This window comes from Phoxinus phoxinus (assembly GCF_949152265.1).
Source record: "Phoxinus phoxinus genome assembly, chromosome: 3".
NCBI classification, from domain to species: Eukaryota; Metazoa; Chordata; class Actinopteri; order Cypriniformes; family Leuciscidae; genus Phoxinus; species Phoxinus phoxinus.
The window spans coordinates 32,614,386-32,639,715 of NC_136878.1; the positions used below are offsets into that span (position 1 = coordinate 32,614,386).

The following is a 25,330-nucleotide window of genomic DNA, read 5'->3' on the forward strand; positions in this document are numbered from 1 at the left end:
CGAAATGTTGGCACAAAATCAGCATATTAAAATGATTTCTGAAGGATCATGTGACAGTGAACTGTAATGGCTGCTGAATATTCAGGAATAAATTACATTAAAATATAAAATAGTTATTTAAATTCAAATTATATTTTACAATATTATTTTTGTATTTGTATTAAAACAAATGCAGCCTTGTTGAGCATAATACTTGTTTAAAAAAAAAAAAACATTAAAACTCTCTTGAAAACTTTTAAATGGTATTGTATATATGCACACACAAATGTGTAATATTCTTATTTATTTGTTTTTTTAACATGGAATAGCCTATATGTTTAGGTTAATTGCAAAAAAAAACAACAACTTATTTTTAGTAATAAAACGTATTAGTCATTTTGAAAATACAGGGGAATTGTAATGATTTGACACAAATTATCTGTAAACATTAAGCAAACAACCACACAAATGCATGTCCATTATCAGAGTAAACATCAGTGTCAGGTGGATCAGAATTTTAACAGTGATGCTGGCTGGATACAACAGCTCCACCTGCTGGTTTACAGTTGTAGCACAAACTGCGTTACATTGACGATGTCATAGTGTTGCATTTCTCCAATGATCGTTTGCGTTAAAACAAACACTGTTCCCCAAATGTGTAACAAAACTGAATATATGTAACCCATGGTCTGACTCCAAGGCTGGCTGAAAGATGGTGAAAGTATACAATTAGTTATAAAGTTCGAGTGTGTTACCGATTAAAAACATCCTGTCCAATCACACTTTGGAAAGATTCTCAGTGGCAAAGACTGACTGATTAACAGTTTGTGCAGATTTGTCCTCTCTGAATTCTGCTGTATTCCTGCAGGTGAGTGAACAGTGGTGTATATTTTAGATTGGATAAAACAAGGCTTTTCATGGGGTTTACATCATTATCAACGTCACATAGACTCATGTATTTCAGCAACATGGAGACTGGGGCTAGTTGTCACAGGGGCTATTTAGTAGCAATAATGTTTTGAAACATCAGTTTTATAGCAGTGTTGTATGTTGTTTTAAAACATCAATTTCAAAACATGTTGTTGAATAACACCATTAGGCTACTTCGATTTAGCCATAGAGAGCCGATTTAGCCACTTTTTATACACATATATTTTATACACAATATTAGTAACCTTGTCTGTTATTGCCCAAACAACGAGAATACCTCCAACTGCCAAAAACATTCACATCAGTTGCGTTTCTCCGAGCAACTCAAAGTGTTTTTTTTGTTCCTTAATGAATCAGTATGTTTGAACGACTCATTTGATTCACTCATAAAGACGGTCACTTGTCGCCACCTACTGGTGTAAGGATGTAATAGTAAGCGTCATTAAAGGATAATTCCGGTATTTAACACATTGAGTCTATATTGTAGTTTGTTTTGGATGATCAGTGGTGGACAACATTTTTTTTTGACAATGGTTCCTCTCTCGAGTTTTTGACTATAATAGAATTGGCCATGGACCCATTTAACATTGGAGTCAATGGGCATGTCCGAAAATGTCATTAAAACAGCCAATAATGTTCGTTTACAAAACTGTTAAACTCACCGAGTGGTTAGTGGTGGTGTTCGTTGATGATTATAAACAATATATCGTCGCAATATATGATTCCAATCCGTTTATTTTGCTGTGGAACTATTTTTTCAGACACTTCACAACCGTGTAACTTCCGCTCAATATTTGAATCTGAAGCGTTAGCACACTCCCGACCACTTGATGGCGATAACCGATGTTTATGTCTCGCGGGACACTCACGGTCACAGTCGAGTTCAACTTCATATTGCACTGGGCAGTGGTCACGTCTTTCAATATTTTCAAGGTTTTGTTTGTTTATTTCGCTTACTCTCCCGGAGCACAGTTGCTCTGCTCGCTAGCCTTATGAGAAACGGAAGCGAGCAAAAAGACTACATCGACCAAATGTAAACAGCCCCCTTTCCGTTTCCGGTAGCGCATTTATATTAACGAGCACTCAGTCCTTCAACAGAATTCAATGGGATTTTACAAAATGACGAATAAAACACGACAGAAACTGTATTTCGCAACACTTTTTGTTTCTGGAACATCAACTAACATCACTAATCACTCGGTGAGTTGCACAGTTTTGAAAACTAATGTTAAAGGTTGTTTTAATGACATTTTCGGACATGCCCATTGACTCCAATGTTAAATGGGTCCATGGCCAATTCTTTTATAGTCAAAAACTCGAGAGAGGAACCATTGTCAAAAAAATGTTGTCCACCACTCTTGTTCATCCAAAACAAACTACAATATAGACTCAAGGTGTTAAATACCGGAATTATCCTTTAAGTGATAAACAGGTTTACCAGTATACTGTGACAACATACCCAAATGTAAATTAACTATGTTATTTCTTGAGCAATAACGGTGGAATGTTTTGGTTTTTGTAGTCATATCTCTATAGACAAGACAACTAGCCCCGGACTCTCATTATTGAGGAAGTGGTAAATCCATACCTTGTTTCTGGGATAGGGCAGGGATCTAAAAAAACATTACAAATGCATTACAAATCAACATGTAAAATTGTACAATGTAAAAGTGTAGATCAACATGATTCCTGTTAAGAGTGACTAGGTATTTTTGTGTGTGCACGGTGTTTTGTTGATTCAGGAAACTTTAGAGGCCCTATTTAAGGTCACATAAACATTAAACATTAGCCCCAGTAGCTTATTCCTGTTTTTCTTTCTTTCTGCAGTGTGGCAGTCTGACATAAACAGTTTATGTTCGTTATATCACATGCAAACTTACCAACATCTGTCGGGGCGATAATGGCCTCATCAGAAAAGCCCAGAGATAAAGCAAAAGATCTGAATCTCTCAATTAAATCTGGTCTTAGTATGGACGACCGTCCTAGGAGCAATGTTTCTGACAAATTAGCATGTTTCATCAGTATGTCCGCATATATGATATATATTTTACACAATCAGTTCAGACTCACCATAAAGAGCTACTTGAGTGTACTCTTTTTCCAAGTTCTTGTATTTAAGGACCAAACTATAATCTGTGTAATTGGTCTCCACTATCGTGATGTCTTTTGTTATCCTGTGCCCTTAACAAAAGGTCAGACACATCATGCACATTTTAAATTAAGGGATTGATTGGATCTGTTTATGTTTGTGTAAATGTTATAAAAAAGTGTATACTAAAATTGAAGTACAGTAGTCAACATTTGAAAGTGGAGGAAGAAAGTTCTTCAAACTTGTCCTAAGACAAGAACAGGTATTTAAAAAATAAATAAATAAATAATGTATAACTTTGATGAAAGGTTTTGATCCACTTCAAAGTTTATAAAGACATAGAGAGCAGCCAAAACCTATAGGCCTACTGAAAAAAATGGTATCCTAAAAATATAAAATAATTAAAATATTATTTAATATCACTAAATCTAAATACATTAATTTATACTAACACATTATTTTTATGGGTTAAATAAGGTAGACTATTGTTTTTAAAGTAACAATCGCAGATTACCACTTTTTACAATTTGGTTGAATTTTATTCAATTTTGCACTATATTCTCAAAATGCTGTATAATAATTATTAAGAGATATCTTGTTATTTTTCTGGTAGATCTGATGAAGGTGTGCAAATTGCTTGAAATATATTTAAACGTTTTTGAGAGTTACTGATGTCAGTTCTGTGAACAATGACGCCATGTGATACGAAACATGTGATGTACAGCACGAAGAAAAGGAAACGAGAGCTTACTTTTGCTAAAGTAAGTGAACTCTCCAGGAACATCTGTCTTCTCGTATGAATAAACATTGACGGAGCATCCATATGGCCTGTTAGTTAAAATATAAATAGATTGTTAGCTCAGAGCTCAAATATATGTTTTACAATATGTGTTCCCTTTGTAATTCGAGATGGTGTGATAATGTATATATGAAACAATATCTTGTCCAAAATTATGCACCTCATTGTCCACATGGTTAGGTTCACATTTCCATTGCCATTTAGTACCAGAAGACCTTTAGAAACCTTTAGCTGGCTTTTGAACATTGCAAACAGCGCAGATTCATCTGCAAGTCCAATACGGTACCATTCACCTGCAAACTGACAGTAAAAGGAAGTCAAAAAGGGTTCTGTAGTACGGTTATAGCCTGTATAATTACTATTATTAAAGAAAATAGTGCCCGTTTGTTAACATTATTAATTACATAATGTTCATTTCAACATTTACTAATAGATTATAATAAGTGCATTGGTTTAAGGGTGTTTAAGGGAGTTGAGTCTTCAGCTGCTTCTTGAAAGATGTGATGGTTTGGGTAATGAGACCTTATTGTAAGGAGTTACCGAATTCCTAGAACTAACTAAATGTCTGCGTATTTTCAAACAAAATGTAATGTGGCACAAAGAGAAGGTGACACAATGCAGTATTAATACTGTCAGGAGTTATGAATATTTTTACATCACTGCTTCTGTTCAATATACATCAAAACAAACTCATTTTCATTCTTGTATATACAGAAATGTACAGTCTCAATAAAATAAATAAATAGCGAAAACCTTTAGGGACACAACATTTTGTCACTGCAGTACCATTAAAAGGACAATTTTGTACTTTAAGGGTAGATATTGCTACTCTATACTAAAATACACCTTTTAGTGGTACATAAGGTACAATGTTTCCCTTTTATGGGTACTGCCCCATGTGACAAGCTGTTGTAACCAAAGGTACAATTCATTAAAAAACATTTTTTTTCTGACAGTGTAAGCTCATGAACCATGATCCGTGCTTTACGTAAACTTATATCCCACTGCAGTTCTGCCTCTTCACTGTTTGAAACAAATATATGCTGTGCACATTTCAAATGTCTCTTATTCATATGTGACTATTTAATGAAAAACATGCATTCAAGGCTCAAACACCCCCAAAAATTGAAAAATCATACTCACTTTCTCCAGATCAAAGTTGGGCTGAGGTTCAACATGATACTGTTTGTTGAAACCATGCGCCTCTAAAAACATACAAAGCAAAAGTGCTAATGCCAGATTCATGCTGAAAGTTCAAACACCTCTGTATGGAAATGCAAAACTAATGACATATCACAGAAGCGGCGGGGAAACTCCTGGGTTTATATTTGCCAACAGCAAGGCAATGTTTGTGAAGGACAGGAGCCCAGCCCCTATACACACAGTGCATGTGTACCGTCATCCTCCAGTCAACTGGAGACCAGCAGTGCAGATTTTTAAAACAGCAACAAGTTTTGTATGTTAGAGAATCGGACATGAAATCACTGGAAAATGACAGAACAGAATCCTGTAGGTATATACAGAGGATTACAAAACATAATGCTTTTTTTTTTTTTTTTTTTTAACAATCTTTGGACAACTGCTTTAAATGTTGTTCTACGGGGGACAGACTGTGGGTGTAAGATGACCCTGGACTTTGACTTACACTGGCCCAACACAAACGTTACGACACCAATCTCTTCATTACAGTGTACACTGATGCACAGTTAAACAGAGATCTCTGAATACTCCTGAATACCTCTGCTTCTCAGAAAGTGCATTTAAAATATACAAGCCCTGGATACTTCAAACAACAGCTGGAAGACTCTAGTAATTTCACGAGTTCACACTTACATGGCCAGATAGAGTAAAGAGATTGCGTATTTGGCGTGCTGTCCGAGGGGAGGGCTCCGAGCTCGGAATTTGGCCTGAACTCAGAGTACTCCCCCATCCCTGGTTGGGATAGGAACAATCGAGAGTGAGGAGTTGGGGTGGTGGAGGGATGCTGGAAAACTGTCGTGGGACAGAGGTAAGTCGGTTTTATATGTAGGCCTCCTCTCGTGCTGATTGGGTAGATGATTTTAACGTGCTCCTCCCGAAGTTTTGTTGAAAAAACATCATGAGACCACACAAACTATAATGGATCATTAATGAATGACATCACTATACATGAAATGTCAAATAGGAACCACAAATAACTGGAACTGCATAAAAAAAAAAAAATTGACCACTTTCTGACTGACTGTCAGGGAGGTCTGGTTGTAGCAAGGGGTGGTCCATAAAAACTAATATCTAACTTTTAATGAATTAATCTATGTCTAGTATATAGTTATTATGGGTTATCTTGTTAATGACAGCTAATTTTGTGCTATTACTAGTTCTTTACATAAGCAGTGTGTATTGTTAAATGATTATGCCCCCAATAAAGGTAAAAAAGGGCCCCTGAAAATCTGTTTGAGGGGACAAATATTGTTTCTTATTTAAAAATAATTTCTAACTGATATATTCTTAAATGTTTTGATGTTTATGTCTATTTCATGTTGTAGTTGTATGAATCATTGCACCATGTTATGTAGCAGTAAGAAAAATGAATTCAATAGTTAATCTTTTCCCACAAACTTTGCTCTGTTGTTTCGGCCGTACCGCTTCAGATCCTTTTCTTGCGGGCCCACATGAGAAGAATGAGACACACAGAAATTGGTGCTTCACATCTCATTGTCCTTCAAAGTTTATTGGTTAGATACACTTATATACTCTTCTTGTTATGCATATTTATCACAGTCCAGTTATCTGAGGCTCCTAATATCCTTACAGTAGCACATCAGACATGTGACCCTAGACCACAAAACCAGTCACATGGGTCTTTTTTTTTTTTTAAATTGAGATTTATACATCATCTGAAAGCCAAATAAATATAATTTCCATTGATGTATGGTTTGTTAGGATAGGACAATATATCGCCGAGACTAATAATAATACCTAGAATATCAAAATCGACTGCTGGCGGTAGATCCTTTTCCTATTTAGCACCAAAACTTTGGAACAGTCTTCCTACCATTGTCCGGGAAGCAGACACACTCTGTCAGTTCAAATCTAGACTAAAAACACATCTCTTCAGCCTAGCATACACATAACACATTATGGACTTATATAATTAGGCTGCATAGTTTAGAACAGCCGGGACCGGGAACACTTCCCGTAATCCTGATGTACTTGGTACATCATAAGAAGGACGGCATCTACGCTAATATTAGTCTCTCTGTCTATCCCGAGGTTTACCGCTGTCCACTGGAACCAGGCCGTATCCAGATCTGATGAAGGACCAGCGCCAGGACACGACGACGACGCCGCTGACCTAAAGTGTCAACCAGTCTCTCCTCCTCTCCACTCTGACTTCAAACAACCGGAACTGGACAAATACTCTGATTCATTCTGAACTTCATACACTGTTTACTCATTGGCCAGAGGAGAACTGGCCCCCGACTGAGCCTGGGTTCTCCCAAGGTTTTTTTCTCCCTTCTGTCACCTGATGGAGTTTTGGTTCCTTGCCGCTGTTGCCTTACCTTCTGGCTTGCTTAGTTGGGGACATTCAATATTCAACAATATTATAGATCTGCCTTAAAGGTGGATGATGATGAAATTATTTTTTGTATTATTTTCATGTTATCACTGTGAAGCTGCTTTGATACAATCTGTATTGTAAAAAGCGCTATATAAATAAAGATGACTTGACTTGACTTGAGACACAACTATTTGAAAATCTGGAATCTGAGGGTGCAAAAAAATCAAAACATTGAGAAAATCCTGTTTTAAAGTTGTCCATTTATGTTCGTGATTGTGCTGCATTCACTCACAAAAATAAATGTTTTATATATCTACGGTAGGACATTTACAAAATATCTTCACAGAACATGATTTTTGGCATAAAAGAAAAATGTATAATTTTTGACCCATACAATGTTGGCTATTGCCACAAATATACCCGTGCGAGTCGCGACTTGTGACTGGTTTTGTGATCCAGGGTCACGTATGCCCTTATTCAGCATCTTCAAATATAGCAACTGGTTATTTAAACTAACCAGTTAGTTTTAAAGTAATGTGTTACAATATTAAATCACTCCCTAAAAAAAAGTAACTAATTATGTAACTTTATTTGAAAAGTAATGTGTTACGTTACTTGCTCACCGGGGCTTGGCTTGCTCGTGTGTTTTAAATTTTTTTGGGGGGAAATCTAAAAGACAGGGATATGTGCAGGTCGTAATGGCCATGCTGAAAGGTAGGGACGTGCCAGAAGTTACTCAATGCTACAACAGAAACTAACCATAACCCTACCCACACCCTAACAGGTGACCACTATGCATTGGATTAAATCTAGTACTAGATACAGGCTACAGCAAGGACATCTTGTAACAGGCAGCTTTCTCGACCAACTGTAAAGAGCTTTTGGAACACTGACCTGCAGATACCCACACTTGAAATCTAAAGGCGTTCATAACATAATTGAAACGAATAAGCCTCAGGCTGAAGGAAATGCAAATTCACGCCTGTAAAGTAGAGGGCACAGGAAAAAAATAGCAGAAGAGCAGGATGCAGGAGAAGAAAGTTCAACACTCAAACTTCAGCAATAAAAAAAGGCCTTGAAAAAGTAATTGATCACATAATTCACATTACCTTAAAACCACTATCTAGTACAAGACGGCATTCATTTTAATAAAAGTAATTCATTTGGGGGGAAAAAGGCAATTAACAAATGTTTAGAATGCTGAGGTTGTTCTGCATTTATCAGCATATTAAAAATATAATTGTACAAAATTCATTTTTCAATAAAAAAAAATCATACTTGGCACATCATATCATTTGGCATTTAATTGTTCATCCTTTTCATTATTACAGAACAGCGAGTCATACTGTGCACACTCCACAATCCAACTTCACTTTTGAGAGTTCTGTTTTTATTTTGCTCACCTCATCATGAATGAAGCTAACGACAGAGTTGTTCAGTAACCATGTACATTGAATGAATTGTTATTTACCGTAGTTGTATCGCATTTGGTTCAATTTCTTTGCTATACACCAGAAAAGAGCGAGTGAGGTCAGAGAAAATGTATGTAGTCACCAGTGCAACCAGGTAATGAAATACTTATTTTTTTATCATTTAATTCTTACTTTTATAACAATATATCTACAGAATATAAAAATGAGTTTCAAGTTAAACTCAACATTATAGAAATATTTTTGAGATGATCAAATCAGATAGTAACTGCCATGCACATACTAATTTCAAAATGTAACCCAAGCTACTATTTTGATGCAGAGGAATTGCAATGAAACTGTGTGTCAATTGAATAGATGTTCAAGCTGAATTCTATTGAGACCTTTGTCAAAAAACAACCGTCATGTGACCAGCAAATAAGTTCAAAATTAGGCACAATGTAAAGTCATGATGTTTAAGGGTGTGCCAACGGTAACAGTATAAAAATAAGTCATGTTAAAAATTCTTGCACATTGTCTGAAACATACCACATCAGTAACTAATCACACTAATTCTATGACAAATTGTCAAATATACACATTTTTGATCTGTAAACATTTACATTATTTGAAACCATAATGAGATTCTTCTAACATGCCAATGCAACTAGTTTGTTTCTTGGATATTTTGGAGTTGGCACTGAGGAGAAAAGATGTCTAGTGCCGATGAGTCCCTTTAAAACGGGCCTGAATCTCCTCCAAAGTTTTGCCTTTGGTCTCAGGGACAAAGAGAGCAGTGAATATGACATTGAGAGCGCACAGTCCTGAGAACATCCAGAATGTCCCTGCACTAGTTATGGCATCCTGAAAGAGATCATGTATTAGACTTGTTCATTAAACCTAGAACGTTTCAGGCGAAAAATACAGAACCGTCAGCTCACCATGAGGTTCTGGAAGGTCTTGGTGACAATGAAGGCACAGGTCCAGTTGGTAAGCACACACAGAGCACTGCCCATTCCCCTCACTCGTGTGGGAAAGATCTCGGACATCACCAGCCAAGGAGTAGGACCCCAACCAAGAGCAAAACCTGGTAAACACATGTGTTTATGATAGTCAGACTAACTGCAGTCAGTTCACTTCTCTTACGCATCGACTTATTTCACCAAAAATATGAATTGGACAAAAACGCAAGTATAGCAAAATTTTTTCTTTGAGGCATGTAATAGGAAGAAAACAAGATATCACTGTATGATATCTTGTATGATGTAATGAATTTGATTAAGTTTTTTTTAAAGGGGTGGTTGAGTATGATTTCACTTTTCTAACTTTAGTTTGTGTATAATGTTGATGTTTGAGCATAAACAACATCTGCAAAGTTACAACGCTCAAAGTTCAAAGCAAAGGGAGATATTTGCTTTTAAATAAATAGTTTTTTAAGGACTACAACAAACGGCTGGTATGGATTACACGACATTTATCACAGGTTAGTGGTTAGTGACATCACCAACCCTAAAATTTACATAACCCCTATAGATAGATGCGTTTTTTACAAGCTACAACTTTACAACTTTAACATGCTATATAAAAATATCTGTGAGGTATTTTGAGCTAAAACTTCACACACACACACACACACACACACACACACACTCTGGGGACAGCAGAGATTTATTTTACATCTTGTGAAAAGGGCATTTTACCAGCCCTTTAAGTGCATTCATAAGATTCTATAAATATGTCTTCAAAAAACTACTTAAGATTGTTTATTGCACCAAGCAACTTGAAAGTAAATTAAATGGGTAACACTTTAGTTCAGGGTCCAGTTCTCACTATTAGCTAGTTGCTTATTAGCATGCATATTATTAGGATTTGGGCTGTTTATTAGTACTTTCTGCATGACCATATTCACCTTGTCTGTGAAACCAGGGAAAGGTTTCTAATACCTAATGTCCTAATACCCCTTAAATGACTTTTGCTCATTGAAATAAATAAATATACCAGTAAAATGGCAGTATTATATTATAAAATGTGATTTTTCCCACTCTAGTTATGTCCCAAATGATGCACTATACCAGTGGTTCCAAACCCTGGTCCTGGGGTGCGTCTCAATCAGCTCCCGAGCTTGTGAATCAGTATATCTTGTACACGAATCCAGGCACTGGTAAGGACCCTGGCTCACTACCCATTTAGACAGCGATTACTCAATTTACAGAACCTATATCTTCTTGATATTATTTATGCCGTTTAAACACATTGTTCTGGTTCATATCCTTACAACATTTCAGCCGACTATTAACTAGATGTGTTCACTACCTGTCTAGTGATGTGTTTATGCTTACATATAATAGTAATAAAAAAAGTTTGTCTTTTCAAATCTTCCATTCCATGTTATGTTTATATTTATAGAGCTGGCTCGTGCGTTTCATGTTTTAAGGGAGCATAGTGAGCATCGATGCTCCCTGTTTTTTACTCCAGTACCAGGGTTGGGAACCACTGAATATAGGCAGTGAGTTTAATCAAGGTTTGAGCTAAAAGTGGCAGGAAAGTGGCTCTCAAGGGCCAGAGTTGAGAACCCCTGATCTAGTGTATTAATTATATAAGGTTATTTTGTCATCCAGCAACAGAGTCTGATTGTCCCTCCCCATTGGCTACTTAAGGAAAGCTGTGACAGTTGAGTCCATGAAATGTCCAACATGAAGTCCATGAAGTGTTTTCGGTTAAGTAGGTGCATTGTCCAGGTATTTGAAGAGCGCTTTATCTGGTGTCAATAAGTCTATATTACGATTATTATTATTTTTTTGCATTTTAATTAATTTCTTGACAGAAACAAATAATTCATGATTCAAAAATCCAAAAAACAAGTGAATCGTTACACCCCTAGCACATATACAAACTGCAGTTGACTTATGTATGTAGTTTTAGGCTAGAATAATCTGAACAAGTCATCTTGCAGCGTTTTAGCAAATCTTAATACAGCTGCTGAATAATTCTTGTTTAATGGTAAATTTCAGTGAAACACAGTACTAACCTGTAATGAAAAGGCCCATGCTTCCCACAGCCAGCCAGGTCAGGTCTGTCGGGGACTGCTCCGCCAGAGAACCCTGGGCGTCTGTTAGTAAACTCGTCAGTGAGGAGTTGTTGTGCTTCATCACAGTCAGCTTGAAATACACTCCAAACACTGCTTCACTAACACACATGGTGACACCTTGCGGGGGAACCAAAATAGAATACAATTCATTTTCTCGTTTCAAAAACAGTGGTGCAAATGTATTATTCCACAAAACATGCTTCTACCAGACAAGATGAGAAGAACTTTCCGCCCAGCCTTGTCCATGATAACAGCGGCAACTGCGGTGAAGAACACTTGTGTGGCCGCAATGATAACAGTGGCCACATCGCTGCTCTGTGGCAGACAATAAAGAACATTACAGTGTGCGTTTGCAGTAGCATGAAGACTCTTGTTTGATGAAACTCATTTATGAACTCACTTTGAAATGGGCCTGCTCGAAGATCGTCTCTGCGTAAAACATGATGGCATTAATGCCAGTAAATTGCTGGAAGAGCATCATCATAACGCCTACGCCTAAAGGCTTATAGACGCCAGGGTCCTTCAGATCCGCCAGACTGAAGCTTTGCTCCTGTAATCAATTAAATGTCAATCTAAGTGACTCATATACAGATGTGCAAAGAATTATTTTTATTTATTAAATAAAATAAAAAGCTACGGCAAAGCGAGATTAACTTAAAGTCATCAAAGTTAAAATTAAACTTAAATTCAGGTTGGTTACACCCATGTTTAATAAATCAGTTTCTGTTGGATAAAATTAAAGGTATAGTTCACCCCCCAAAATTCTGTCAATTATTACGCTGAAAAAAGTTCGTAAAGACATCATAAAAGAAATCCATATTAATTGAGCAGTTTAATTTAAGTCTTCTGAAGAGACATGCTTGCTTTTAACGACGAACAGATTTAATTTAGGCTTTTTTTCACATCATCACATAATTATTGACCTTCCACAGGAACCAATGAGATTGTACATCACGTAATCACAGTTGAGCTTATGTTTACCATATTTGGTATGTATGTGCCTTAGATCAATGCATATTGATACATTTATATATTTGAATTAAAGCCTAAATTAAATTTGGACATCCTCATGTGTTAATTTAAAATAAAACATGAGAGTGAGTAAATTATGACAGAATTTGTGAACTAACCCTTTGGGCCTGTTTACACTTGCTCCAGCAATCTGATCGTGAAAAGACCAGGTGTCATAAATCCAATCGCTCAAACCACTTCAGCAGAAGGTCTGAGATACATTTCAGAAGAAACTGGACAAAGTTGGTTGTCGAAACCACATATGTAAAATTTATTCCACCCAAAATGTCAAAAAATAAACGTGTGAGAGCATGCAAAAGGCTATTGACATATTATAGCCAGATATGACAGCGCTACTGCAACACGCATCGCCGCAGGTGAGTAGCAGAGTATCCTTTCAGAAAAGCCAACGGGAAAACTGCCACTAATGAAAGTTAGTCGCAAACACTTAACACACATTCATCTTCATTAAAAGTAATGAGACTAAATGATCTTACCAGTGCTGATGCCACTGTTGCGGTGAAATTTGCATAATTTGCGGGAATTGAAGATTGGATTAATTTTCGTTTTGCGGAGACATTTGTGGCCAAGTGTAAATGGAACCGTTTTATCAGATAGCTATCCATTCCGATCAGTTAAAATGCATGAAGTGACCAGGTGAAAACAGGCCCTTTAGGTTGAAATTCAATGATTCAATCAAATCATTGAATTTCCAGTTCACTCAAAAATAATTCACATTATAAAAGTAAAATGCCAATTCATGTTGATTTTTAATTTTGAAAAGCAGCTCAACATACTTATTTAAATCGAGACCAAACTAAGTTTGAGATGTGAAATGAGAAATTTGTGATGTCTAACTTCATTTTTGTAGGCCTCTTCTATCCTAGCACACTCCCACTCTATAGGGGCATCAGGACCCCTGAGGAAGCGCAGGGCCTCCTCTGCCTCTCTTCTTTTCCCTTGGGAGAGCAGGAACCGTGGCGTCTCCGGCATGAAGCACATAAACACCAGCATTAGTGTGGGAGGGATAGAGGATGTGATTGCTAACCATCGCCAGTCCAAGAACAAACCTGATAAAAATACATTTTGCATTACTTAAAGCGTACTTACCCAAAAATTACAATTCTGTCATCATTTACTCAACTACTACGGATCACACAGTATGGTTCAAGTTCTCATACTATTCATGTAAACACAGCTCAGATAGAGTCATGTACAATGCAGGCTCTGTGCATTTTGAAGAGGGACATTCCTGTGCTAACTCCTGACCTATCCTACTAATGCAATACTGAAAGTCATTCCACAAGGATTCTCGAGAGCAGTAATTAGGATGGCATTCACACACATCTGAGCTGATTTCAAAGAACAAATAAAGTATTGGAGAGCAGGGCTACATTGGAAAAGAGACATTACGTGCAAAATTTAGCTAATGTCATTGAAATATGTTCAGATGTGTCTTCCGATTAAACATTAACAATCATCTCACACCGCTAACTGGAGCAGAACAGCCCTATCAATATCAAAGGCACACAAGTGTCATAATGCAGTCACAATATTAAAAATGAGAGCCAATACCTGTTATATAAGCTCCCATAATGCCTATCACAACCATAAGTTGCACGCAGGATCCCAAAGTTCCCCTAACACGCTCATGAGCCATTTCCGAGATGTATAGCTGCAGAAATAGAGAGACAAAACAAGTCAAGTGGATAATGTGCAAAATATCCATGAGTTTGATAAAAAACACGGTTTGAATTATATATATAGAGAGAAAATTAATGGGATTTTTACTTCTGTTACGATCTATAATAATATAATAATAATATAGTCAACAGCTTAATAGCAATAAAAAGGGAATTCTTACAGGTACAACAAGGGAAGTCACTCCACTGGCCAGACCAGTGAGAACTCTGCCCACATATAACATCCAGTGGTTCTGAGCAGCTATAATAATGGTAAACCCAAAGATGAATGGAATCGCACAGAACATAAGGCTCAATTTTCGTCCAATCTTCTCCACAATCCATCCTCCCAGAAGACCCCCAAGAGCCGCACCAATGGTCACCACAGCCTACAAGACAGAAAATTATAGGGTGATGTTGAAACATCAGAACCCTTGTCAGTATTTTTGAATCAGATGTTAATGAACTGACAACTACATTCTTTTAAACACCCTCCAGCTCGGACACAACAATGATAATGTAAGTTCTGCAAACAGAAAATGACAAGCATTTCCCTTTTTGTACTGCCAAATGAAAAAAATATTCACATTTAGGAGTAAAACCGGACCAAAAGCATTCACATACCCCAAACCAGGAAGCCTCATCTTTGCTGAGCTGCAGTCTCGGGTCTTGAATTCTGCAGAGTTCAGGTATGGCAGGAGAGCTGTAACCTAACACAAACCCAAAACTCAGGGGTCCCAGAACTGCTGCGAATGTGGCCATGTACAACTTCCCATTCTTAACTTTACTGTAGAGCGAAATGTTACAATTAGTGCTATATAAGAAACAATAAAAATGTAGGTCAGTTTCATAATTCTTGTTGAACATGTTTCAGTTGGGAACCCTTTATGAAAAGTCATTGGAAACTCTTTCTGGTATGACAATATTTGAATATTTTTCCTCATTCATTTTTAACAGATTGAGTGAATAACAATTTTAAGTGACAATTATCTGTAATCACACCACAAAAAAAAAACAGTAACTTTAGTAGTTATTTGAGGATATAAACCATGGTGTTCTTTGAACCACCTTGACAACTATTGTTGTAAGACACATGAGATATTATTATTATTATTTTTTTTAATTATTTTTTTGCAAGAAGAAAAACCCTAAAGACAATAAAGTGACACTTACTCCAGGTAGTGGTCCTGCTCGGATCTGTCCTCTTCTGTTTGCTCATCATTGACCAACAGTGGTCTGGTCTCATGATCCATCGTGTCTCCTCTTAAATTATTATAATCAAGTAATCAAGCAGTTCATAGATGATCGCCACGGACAAATTGTGTTTTTATGTCATACATAACAACTGACAAAACACGAACAAGTCCAGCCAGTGATGTTTCGGCATCCCAGTTCCACTCAGCATATTGTTGTCAGCTGATGCATCATGTGATAATAATAAATACGCCCATACATTTATTTCAAAATAAGAGTCCTAACTTTTCTTTTGCTTTGCCTTGTCCTTACCACAGACGGTTAAAAAGTTCATTCTACACAAAGTACACGTTGACTATACGTCATAATTTTTCTATTTATTTGTCACTTTGCACTAAATGGCAATTTTAAAGATATTGCTTAGAAAAAAAAAAACTACTCGCGGCCGTTTATCTTATTTTGTCATTCAAGTGTTCCCATAGTTACTTGATGTTTTCAGAAGTGCTTTTAGTTTGAGGCACTGCACTCCCTGTGTGTCGATTTTCTTCGGTTGTGGGGAACAAACGTGAGGCCCCTGGATGATTTTTATTTTCTTTAAGTTATTTTATAAACAACTTTTAAGTTGTTTACATGTAGTCAATATATCCATCTGGTGACTGCTGAGGTTTGTATTTTTAAATGTGTGTGTACAACATTCTTTAGCTGTGTCTGAGAGAAAGAATCATGGATAGCGAGATTAAATAGTATTGTACTCATGCTGCATGAGTTGAACATGTTTATGTGTTTACCTTTCAGAAGGAAGAATCATTCCTGATCATGTCTGATTCATCCAAGAAAAACACCAGGGAATCTATAGTATGCAAATACACACACACACACACACACACACACACACACACACACACACACACACACACACACACACACACACACACACACACACACACACACACACACACACACACACACACACACACACACACACTTGCATGCATTTATTTGATTGTAAAACCAGTAGTATTGTGCAATTTTTTTTTTAATCTTTATTTTCCAGACCCCAGAAATGGAAAAGAAACATATATTTGGGGAGCTCATAATAAAAGAAAAGGCTGATAAACAGTAAGTGAACATATGTTTATAAACAAAACATAATCTTACTGAGAAGCATACTTACATGCCTACAATACATGTCTAGTTATGAAGCAGGTGTTGGCGCCATGTCACAGTCTCAGTTTGACAAGGCTGTGTCCTGTTTTTCAAAGGCCATCCTGCTCCAGTCACAGCAGGTAGAGGCCAGGCAGACTGTAGTATGGCTTGTAGTACGTCATAATTATTTATTTGGCCCTGAACATTAATCACATTTTATATTCTTCCTATCTGCAGACTGAGTTTTATGTCCAGCGAGCAGAAGCATATCTTCAGCTGTGTGACTTCCAGTCCGCAGCACTAGATTACAAACACGCCTGCAGTCTCCAACCACAAACTGAGGCCTACCCTCAACGACTCGCCTTCATATACTACCTACAGGTACAATAATTAATTTATTCACATATAATAGAAATCAGATTAGGAGCTATGAATATTACAATCTATGGATCACGTTTTCTGTTTGTGTTTTGAAATGTATCCATTAATTTTTGATTACTTCCATGAATTTTTCAATGTTATCAATATTTGTATGCATAGTTGAAAAAATGTGCAGAAGTGTAAAGCCACCATCACAACCTTTCTTTACCACAAACATTGTTAATGCTCACTTATGTGTTTATGTTTTAACTGTCCTTGCAGGGCCAGTGTCTTTTTGATTTGGGGAAGTTTCTGGAGGCTCTGGATTCTTTCACGAAAGCTGCAGAACTTAAACCCTGCTTCCGGCCTTATCACATGAGAAGGTCAGTGTAGATGTTTGAAGTGCCCTTCAAAGAGAAAGAGACTTGAATGCCCTGTCCAAATAACCACATTTGACTGTCCCATGTCTTAAAAATGCCAAAGCTCAGTGCCCTTAATGCACATGCACTAAACCCAAGCGTACCCCATCATGCATTATGCTCAGGAACTCACGTGCCCCGAAATCGCGAGATGTCGAGGAAAACATTCCACTGTAAGTTAAATAAAAAATTAAGTAAAAAGTAATTAGATATTACGGTAACACTTTACAATAAGGTTCATTAGTTAGTAACGAACTTAGATAACACTAAGAATGAACAATACTTCTTCAGAATTTATTCATCTTAGTTAATATTAAATTCAACATTTATTTTAAATCAAAGGTTGTATTAGTTAATGCACTGTTAACTACAGTAACATGAACGAACAATGAACCGCTGTATTTTTATTAACTAACATTAACAAAGATTAACAAATACAGTAACAAATGTATCGCTCGTTGTTAGTTCATGTTAGTTAATACATTAACTAATGTTAACTAATGAACCTTATTGTAAAGTGTTACCGATATTACATATAATTTGGTAGTAAAAGTGTTGCACATTTTATTGGTGCAAAGATGAGTGGGGTATGAGTTTTGTTCATCATTTACAAATGATTTTTATCACTTAATTAGAGTGATTTTAAAATTGTGTCTTCTGTTAGTTACATAGTGACTACTGAACAGACATTTAGAAGTTTATTTTAAAATGCAAAGTATTGGAAAAAAAAAAACTATATAAACAGAAAGTGTGTCCCATCGGATAATCAAAAGCTCTATACACACTTGCAGTCTTCACGCCTACTTGAACACTTGGGCCAAATATAGGAGATATAGGCTACGTCATGTAAGTAGACAAGTGGTCAAGTGCAAAGACCGCAAGTGTGGGTATTTGGACCAGGGCAGAAGTCTGTATGCATCCGAACTAGCTAAAATAACCCCATGCTAGCAAGCAATAGCATAAAATGTCACCAGGTGGCGCTACAAGCTCTTTCTTCACCTTACTATCACCTAAGATTCAACTATTCACATGGAGTACTTCATTAATTTCCATCATGTGTATGTGCAAAAGTCACATGTATAATTATAGGGTAACATAATTAAACATTACTGATATATTATTGATTTAAAGATTAAAATGTATTTGTAAATTGAAGTCACATATGTACAAAAATATGTAAATGTCTTTGCATTATCTAACTAAATATCAAAGTAACGTTTATTGTGAAGAAATATAGTTTAAAATATAGCTCAGGAGACGTTTCATGAAAAACATTTTGCAAAAAGAAATTTTCTTTAAATGTATTATTCTTTTTTAGGCCTAAATTAAGACAGAAGGTATTTGGACACCAAACAATTGACCAACCTATCGCTAATTTCCACCTGTAACATTTAACAATTCTATTCAGCATGTCATTTTCTAAAGCTGAAAAAGGCTGAAAAGTCAGGTTAAAGTCTTAAAAGTGTCAAAAGGGTTAAACGCCAGTGCAAGAATGACTAGAAAAGTGCAGTTAGTCATTTAGTTTTTTAGCTGATGACATTTGATTTTATATTTTGGATCTAATGCAATGCAATTGAGACATTTTTAAGTGTGACGCAAGTTTTCAAAGGTGTCCGAACGCTGTTTTTGTCCACCGTGGATACCGTGAGATCATAATTTTCCGTTAAGTTTGCCTTTTTGTGTATATATTCATAGCTCGGCTTGTCTGACTGCTCTGGGCCGTTACTCTGACTGTCTTCGGTCGGTCAGTAACTGGCTAGAGAAGGACAGCCAGTCAGCTGACCTCCTCATTCTGAGAGCTCGCCTTCACCACCAGCTCAACCAGGTCAGACCACCATTCACAGCCTACAGAAAAACATTTCCCTTCAAGTGACTGTAATAAACAGGTAAGAGGGCTGTATGTCTCCTCAGATGACTTTGTGCTATCATGACTTGAGGTCAGCACTCAGGCTGAAACCCTGCTGTCCGGTTGCACATGCACTGTTGAAGAGGCTAAAGGAAGCAGCGGAGAATGCCCATCAGGCAGCTGTTGATAAGGCATTGAAGGGAGAGCTTTCAGATGCACTGAGGAAAATAAACAGCGCTCTGAAGTATGACCCCAGTAAGGCACAGTACTACCTCTTTAGGTAAGGCTGTGAAGAGCTGCATATTTACAGCCTGCTAAAGAATTGGCTATTTGCTAATGGCATAAAATACAAATGATATTTATGCCAAAAAGCTGACATTTAAACCAGTGGTTATGAATTTTTCTTTAATGAGATTATTATATTTAAATTAGTGTTTGTAAATGCACAATAAACTCTGTTTTTTTGTGTGTGGGATAAATATAGAGTACAGATAAACTTAACAGATCGAATCAGAAGATCATCTGTATTTTCCTAATGCAAACAAAAATCTAACCAAAAAGTTCTAGTACCTTCTGCAGTCATTAACTATACAGGTGAAACTCAAAAAATGTGAATATCATGCAAAAGTTCATTTATTTCAGTAATTCAACTTAAAAGGTGAAACTAATATATTATATAGACTCGTTACATGCAAAGTGAGATATTTCAAGCCTTTATTTGTTATAATTTTCATTATTATGGCTTACATAATTTCATTATGGCTTTTGTAGTGATAAAATAAAATTCTGTGTCAAATTTATAGGCAGGACAAGTAGTTTGTTTAGGCTTGGTTTGTAGAGAATTACAAACATGCGCACATATATTCAAACGCACATAACTATAGAATTAATTCTTGATGCGCACGTGAGCACCATCAGTGTTTCTCACAGGTTCACGTTTAAAGTCTGTGTAGAGAGAACGGTGTCGTCTTAGTGGCCCCTAATTTAAGAACAAATGATCCTTTCGACGGAAGTGAATCAATCAAAACTAACTTTAGCTGGAAAATAACATTATTCAAGAACCGCTATAAAGCCAAAACAATCTGTTACCTTAAATTATAAGTTTATCTCTGTAAAGCAGCTTTGAAACTATCTACATTGTTAAAAGCGCTAAATAAATGAAGATGACATAATCCCCAAATTCAAAATTAGAATATTGTGAACAGATTTTCATAGCTGTAAGCCATGATCATCAAAATTACAATATTCAAATTTTTCGAGTTTCACATATGTACTGAACTCATATTTTAAATACATTTTCTTTTACACATTTTTTTTTTGCATTTCTTTGCAAAATACATATATTAACAGTCAACAATTTTAATTTTAGAGACACTGATCATATGTTATTACGATTCTCCATATTTTGCAAGAATTGTTAAGTAATCAAATGACGCAAATTTATTATAAATATTTTAGCTTTTTAAGCTATAGCTTATTAAAATTTCATCTTTAAGATCTAACCAGTGTTTTCAGTTGTGATAAGTATTAGAACTATCTTGTTAGTAGAAGCTTTGTAAATGCTTTTAATAAAATAAAATAGTAAAGTAGACATAATGTAAATGGTTTTAAAATGCACATATTTTCTGCCTGCTCAAAGGGGGATTCTTTATCGGCGCCTGAGAGACTTCACTGCTGCCATTGAGGATTTAGTTCTTGCTGCTGAATTCTATGGGGTTGAAGAAGAAACTCCTCAGGAACACATGCAAGACGACTCAGAGGATCTAGAGGAAGACGCTCAGACACAACTGGCGCTCACATACAATGATTTTGCAATTCAGTGCTTCTCCCGGGGTCTGCAAAGCGAAGCCATTAAGCTGCTGAACAAGGCCATAGAAAAACAGAGAAGCGCAAGTGAGCTGTTCATCAACAGAGGAGGTGTGGACCCACAGTTAAAGAGGGTAACGGGTGTTGGGCTGAGAGTGGCTTAGAAAAATCTCAGAAAAGTATTCAGAGTGGAGGTTATTGAAATGAAAATTCTTGAATGGCTTGCTTGTGTCACTTTGCTTAAAGTAATAGAATTACTTAATAGAATTTGTATTATCCAGAGAAAATCCGTCTCCTTTTTCCCCCAGATTGTTTTTTCAAGCTTTGTGAGTGGAGCTTTGCACTGGCTGACTATCAGCAAGCAGAGGAGATGGACCCTGACAACACGGTTATCTGGCTACGACTTGCTGTTATTCACAACACAATGGGTCTGCACAGCTATGACGACAAGTAGGTTTAAACTATAGTGTTAAATGTGAAATCGAAAACATTTTTATTTTATTTTATGCCTTTTTAGTTAATTTTAGAAATGTGATTTGTTCCAGGAAGTACCAGGAAGCAGCAGACAAGTTTTCTGTTGCAATACGGTACAACCCTGGTGAAGTTCATTACTATGAGAATCGAGCCAAAGCTTATAACAAAGTGGCCAAAATGGAAGAGGCCAAGAAGGATGCCATCAGTGTTCTTATCTTAGAGCCCACCAATGACCAGGCAAGTCTCTCATCTCTTTGTCACATTCCCAAACTATGGTGGATGCTCCCTGCTTAAAAATACAGCGTAAACCAGCATCAATTCAGCTGGCATAGTGCTGGTTTAGCTGGTGGAACAGAATAGTCATGCTGTTCTCAAGCTAAACTGAGCTGCTGTAGCTGGCTTTATGCTTTATACTTTATGCTGGTGACCACTGGCCTTTTTCAGCAGGGCAATCAAATGTGGGCAAAAAGTTTTTCTAAAATGTTGACGATGTCAAGGAACTATAATCCCCTTCCTGAAGGACTCCCTTCCTAAAATATAAAAAGTGGCTACAGTATAAACGTTCATGTATACAGACCTATTTATACCATGTTCATTTATACCCAAAAGCAGTGTATTATAAAACATGTTGTTTCCAAAATTAATTATTTGTCATTGTATTAAAGCCTACAAATAATTAATTATCCTCTGCAGAATATTTATAATAGATATAATAGGTGAACACTTATAAATAAATAATAAATGGCTTTTTTTTCTTTTTTCGCCATGAAACGGAATGATCAATGATGAGTTGCATGAAAGTTGCGATAGTCTATTGTGATATCTGAGAGCTTGTCAAATAAGAAAAAAAAAGTAGGACATACTTGATTTTGTCCATCAGGAAATGGTTGGATCATTGAATCATTGTGGTTTGCTATTGCTTTGGAGGGGGATTTTTAAATGATGACGAGCACAGATAAATAAATTATTATAAATACTGCAATATTCCATTAAAAAACAATAATTGTCCATTTTGCACTTTAAAAATACAGTTATAGGCTGTTATTGTTACTGATGAAATATTTGTGTGATATATTTTATCTCAAATTTTTCTAACTGGGCTTGAAAATAATAACTTGAAAAATAGCACGTGTGCAAAAAACCTTTGAATCTTTAAATTGAGTTTATTATTCCTAAATCTCGGTTTAGATGGTGCCTTTGCTGTCGAGTCTGCTCCCAGGATGCTCCTTGACTGATATTATGTCCTGTGCTACTGCACAGTCAGTCAAAACCCTGCTGGTGGAAAAGATTCAAGCGTTCAAAATAGCAGCATCCAAGGTGTCAAGGTTTGTAGGCATGCATACTGAACTTGCCTAGGTTTAGTTAGATTATAGAGATGTCTGGGTTCTTATACCCTCAGATGTGATGGTCATTTGTGTGAATGAAGGTTTAATGCTAGGAATCAACTTTTAGTTTTAAGAGCACCATTTCTTCTCCTAGAATCGGCAGGATGGCCCTTGCCAAAGATGACAGCCAATCACAAACATCCTCACAGAAGCTACAGGCTGAGGATGGTCCGTGCGTCACTCCAGAAGTGCACTGCAAACTAGTCAAGAGAAAACAGGTACACCTGTGGCAGATCATTGTAAATGCTGACCAATGCAGTGATACAATGGCACATTATCACCAACACTATACAAAAATGAAAAATTACTAATGTGAATAATTAATATTTGAAATGACTGTTTTATAATTGTCTATATCTGTGGAGGGCAATGTGCTAATTTAGTATCACAGAAAACTTTTTAATCTTAGCACAAGTGATTCTTAAAACTCTTTCTTACATTTTTATTATATAATTCTCTGTTAAATGTGTGTGTTTTCTCAGAAAGACTAAATCTGCTAACTTGTGACATTAATCTCTTCTGTTTATGGTGTCAGTTGAATCAAGCTGTGAAAAGAGCCCTGCAGCAGAGGCAGCCCCTGGACTATGACGGGCCCCGTCTGGCCCCTATCCACCCTGTACGTGAGGAGTCTAGCGCTCAGCAACAGGCATATGTGTGGAGGAAATTTGGGGGCTTTGGCCTCAATTGTTGAAGACTCATTGGAAGGAATCATTCCGGTGACTGGGTAATCTGTTACTCCCATAATAATTTGGGTTTACTGAAGTGAAAACTTAAAGGGATGCTTCACTCAAACACGATCCCATGATTCTCATTTTCTCGTGTCATTCCTAACTTGTAGGACTTTATTTCTTATGTGGAGAAACAAACAACAATGGTTTGGAGAACATTCGAGTCCAAACATCATTGACTTTCACTATATGGACAAAACTTTTCATTTTTTTCTCAAAATGTCTTCTTTTGTGTTCCACAAAGAAAGAAAACGCATACAGGTTGGAACGATATGAATCATTTATGATATTTCCTTTTATATTCGAGATTATTTTGGAATTACATTAGTTTTAGTCAATTCTTTGCTATAGTTCAGTGGGAGTTGTTTTGTTCGGAGCAGCTGTTGCTGCTCAGAGGTCCTCAGCAGCTGGGGAAACAGCTGAGAAAGTGAGTGAGAGAAGAAAGCGAGAGAGAGAGAGAGAGAACAGTATAAAAACACCACTGGCAGCTGATCCCAGACTTTTATCACAGACACTTACACTCCCTTGCTAATAGTGAAACACATGTTTTCAGCCCCTAGAGAAGACAGCCTGAGATATTTTGGCATGGTAATAATGGAACAATCAGACATCATTTTCTGACATTTATTGTCCTTGAGCAAAAAGAAAACATAGCCTACATGAAACAAAGACTTTCATTTCTGTAATGGACCTTTCAGTCCAGTCTCCGGTGACTGTATGTATGCTGTGAAAAGGGCATTATCTCAGCTGTGTGGTGATTTATAATCTTTACTAGACCTGCAGCTTATCTTTATAGATAAGATGAAGCACAGTAATACTCACTTATCACATTATTGTCATCAATTATTTTTAATACAAATTTCTATGGTTCAACCCTTTCTGCATTTTTTAAATTTTCAAGTTTAAGATGTATCCTTCATGGCAGTGTGAGGATATTTGTAAATAGGATTACTGTACACCACTATGGGTGTGTTTGGAGTAGCATCTATTTCTTCATTATGCAGTATGTACTGCGTACTGTGTAGACTATGCACATTTCTACTGTATATGTGTGGAACACGTGTGTCACGGCGGGTTGGATCCACATAGAAGCAACTCCAGGATATATTTGCAGCAGTCTTATTTAATTAAGCTAAATAAAACAAAGCACTCCGACATACGAGAACTATGCAGAAGTAACATAAACCAACCTTTAACACTGAAGACACTAGACAAAGAGCTGAACTGAACAGAGGGTTTAGGGTACGTTTACACGACAATGATATGCTTAAATCATGAAGCTTTTACTTTGAGTTTTCCACATGACACCATGGTCAAAATGATCCCCATCCATTGATCTGCGAAAATGACTAAAAACGCTGTATTATCAGTGGCTCATTCAGGAATGAACAGCATTAGCTTAAGCTACTTCTACTATACTTCCATACTGGTAAGTACAGTAAGT

At 36.6% G+C, this 25,330-nt stretch overlaps 3 protein-coding genes across 9 annotated transcripts; 1 reads left to right on the forward strand and 2 right to left on the reverse strand.

The window, feature by feature from the left end:
* Positions 1 to 296: 296 nt before the first annotated feature.
* On the reverse strand, positions 297 to 5,768 carry lcn15 (lipocalin 15). 3 transcript variants are annotated; one of them, XM_079607872.1, is made up of 8 exons: positions 5,631 to 5,768; positions 4,941 to 5,002; positions 3,958 to 4,097; positions 3,750 to 3,826; positions 2,980 to 3,090; positions 2,790 to 2,891; positions 2,498 to 2,522; positions 406 to 684 (listed from the first exon to the last, which is right to left on the reverse strand). In XM_079607872.1, exons 3-8 carry the CDS (start codon positions 4,041 to 4,043, stop codon positions 540 to 542), a joined length of 546 nt encoding a protein of 181 aa, XP_079463998.1. In that variant the 5' UTR covers positions 4,044 to 4,097; positions 4,941 to 5,002; positions 5,631 to 5,768; the 3' UTR covers positions 406 to 539. The 3 variants fall into 3 exon arrangements, with proteins under 3 accessions (XP_079463996.1, XP_079463997.1, XP_079463998.1); XM_079607870.1 differs by lacking the exon at positions 5,631 to 5,768 and having other exon boundaries at positions 297 to 684; positions 4,941 to 5,108; XM_079607871.1 differs by lacking the exon at positions 5,631 to 5,768 and having other exon boundaries at positions 297 to 841; positions 4,941 to 5,107.
* A 2,695-nt stretch (positions 5,769 to 8,463) lies between these two features.
* Positions 8,464 to 16,247, reverse strand: slc2a8 (solute carrier family 2 member 8). The gene is made up of 10 exons (XM_079607827.1): positions 15,702 to 16,247; positions 15,153 to 15,315; positions 14,711 to 14,917; positions 14,422 to 14,521; positions 13,705 to 13,916; positions 12,236 to 12,385; positions 12,042 to 12,150; positions 11,776 to 11,952; positions 9,689 to 9,834; positions 8,464 to 9,611 (listed from the first exon to the last, which is right to left on the reverse strand). The coding sequence occupies exons 1-10, from the start codon at positions 15,779 to 15,781 to the stop codon at positions 9,465 to 9,467; spliced, it is 1,491 nt and encodes a 496-aa protein (XP_079463953.1). The 5' UTR covers positions 15,782 to 16,247; the 3' UTR covers positions 8,464 to 9,464.
* Positions 15,997 to 25,039, forward strand: LOC306995869 (tetratricopeptide repeat protein 16-like). Of its 5 annotated transcripts, none has more exons than XM_079607823.1 (14): positions 15,997 to 16,386; positions 16,518 to 16,577; positions 16,777 to 16,841; positions 16,918 to 17,008; positions 17,106 to 17,249; positions 17,511 to 17,611; positions 19,343 to 19,472; positions 19,559 to 19,773; positions 21,133 to 21,410; positions 21,608 to 21,749; positions 21,845 to 22,010; positions 22,962 to 23,098; positions 23,253 to 23,376; positions 23,694 to 25,039. In XM_079607823.1, exons 2-14 carry the CDS (start codon positions 16,539 to 16,541, stop codon positions 23,847 to 23,849), a joined length of 1,788 nt encoding a protein of 595 aa, XP_079463949.1. In that variant the 5' UTR covers positions 15,997 to 16,386; positions 16,518 to 16,538; the 3' UTR covers positions 23,850 to 25,039. The 5 variants fall into 5 exon arrangements, 4 of the variants coding, with proteins under 4 accessions (XP_079463949.1, XP_079463950.1, XP_079463951.1 ...); XR_013796940.1 differs by having other exon boundaries at positions 16,258 to 16,386; positions 22,962 to 23,090; positions 23,694 to 23,826; XM_079607824.1 differs by having other exon boundaries at positions 16,258 to 16,386; positions 21,133 to 21,386; positions 23,694 to 24,757.
* Positions 25,040 to 25,330: the final 291 nt, after the last annotated feature.

Coding starts and splice junctions, on each gene's coding strand:
- lcn15 (XM_079607870.1), bottom strand. CDS start 5,042: ATGAATCTGGCATTAGCACTTTTGCTTTGTATGTTTTTAGAGGCGCAT. Junction 4,098..4,940: donor CCAACTTTGATCTGGAGAAA/GTGAGTATGATT, acceptor TTTTACTGTCAG/TTTGCAGGTGAATGGTACCG. Junction 2,523..2,789: donor TATCGCCCCGACAGATGTTG/GTAAGTTTGCAT, acceptor ATGTTTTTTTAG/ATCCCTGCCCTATCCCAGAA.
- slc2a8 (XM_079607827.1), bottom strand. CDS start 15,781: ATGGATCATGAGACCAGACCACTGTTGGTCAATGATGAGCAAACAGAA. Junction 12,386..13,704: donor AAGAGGCCTACAAAAATGAA/GTTAGACATCAC, acceptor AATTGATTACAG/GAGCAAAGCTTCAGTCTGGC. Junction 9,612..9,688: donor AGACCTTCCAGAACCTCATG/GTGAGCTGACGG, acceptor GATCTCTTTCAG/GATGCCATAACTAGTGCAGG.
- LOC306995869 (XM_079607823.1), top strand. CDS start 16,539: ATGTCTGATTCATCCAAGAAAAACACCAGGGAATCTATA. Junction 19,473..19,558: donor TTCACCACCAGCTCAACCAG/GTCAGACCACCA, acceptor ATGTCTCCTCAG/ATGACTTTGTGCTATCATGA. Junction 21,750..21,844: donor CTGCACAGCTATGACGACAA/GTAGGTTTAAAC, acceptor GATTTGTTCCAG/GAAGTACCAGGAAGCAGCAG.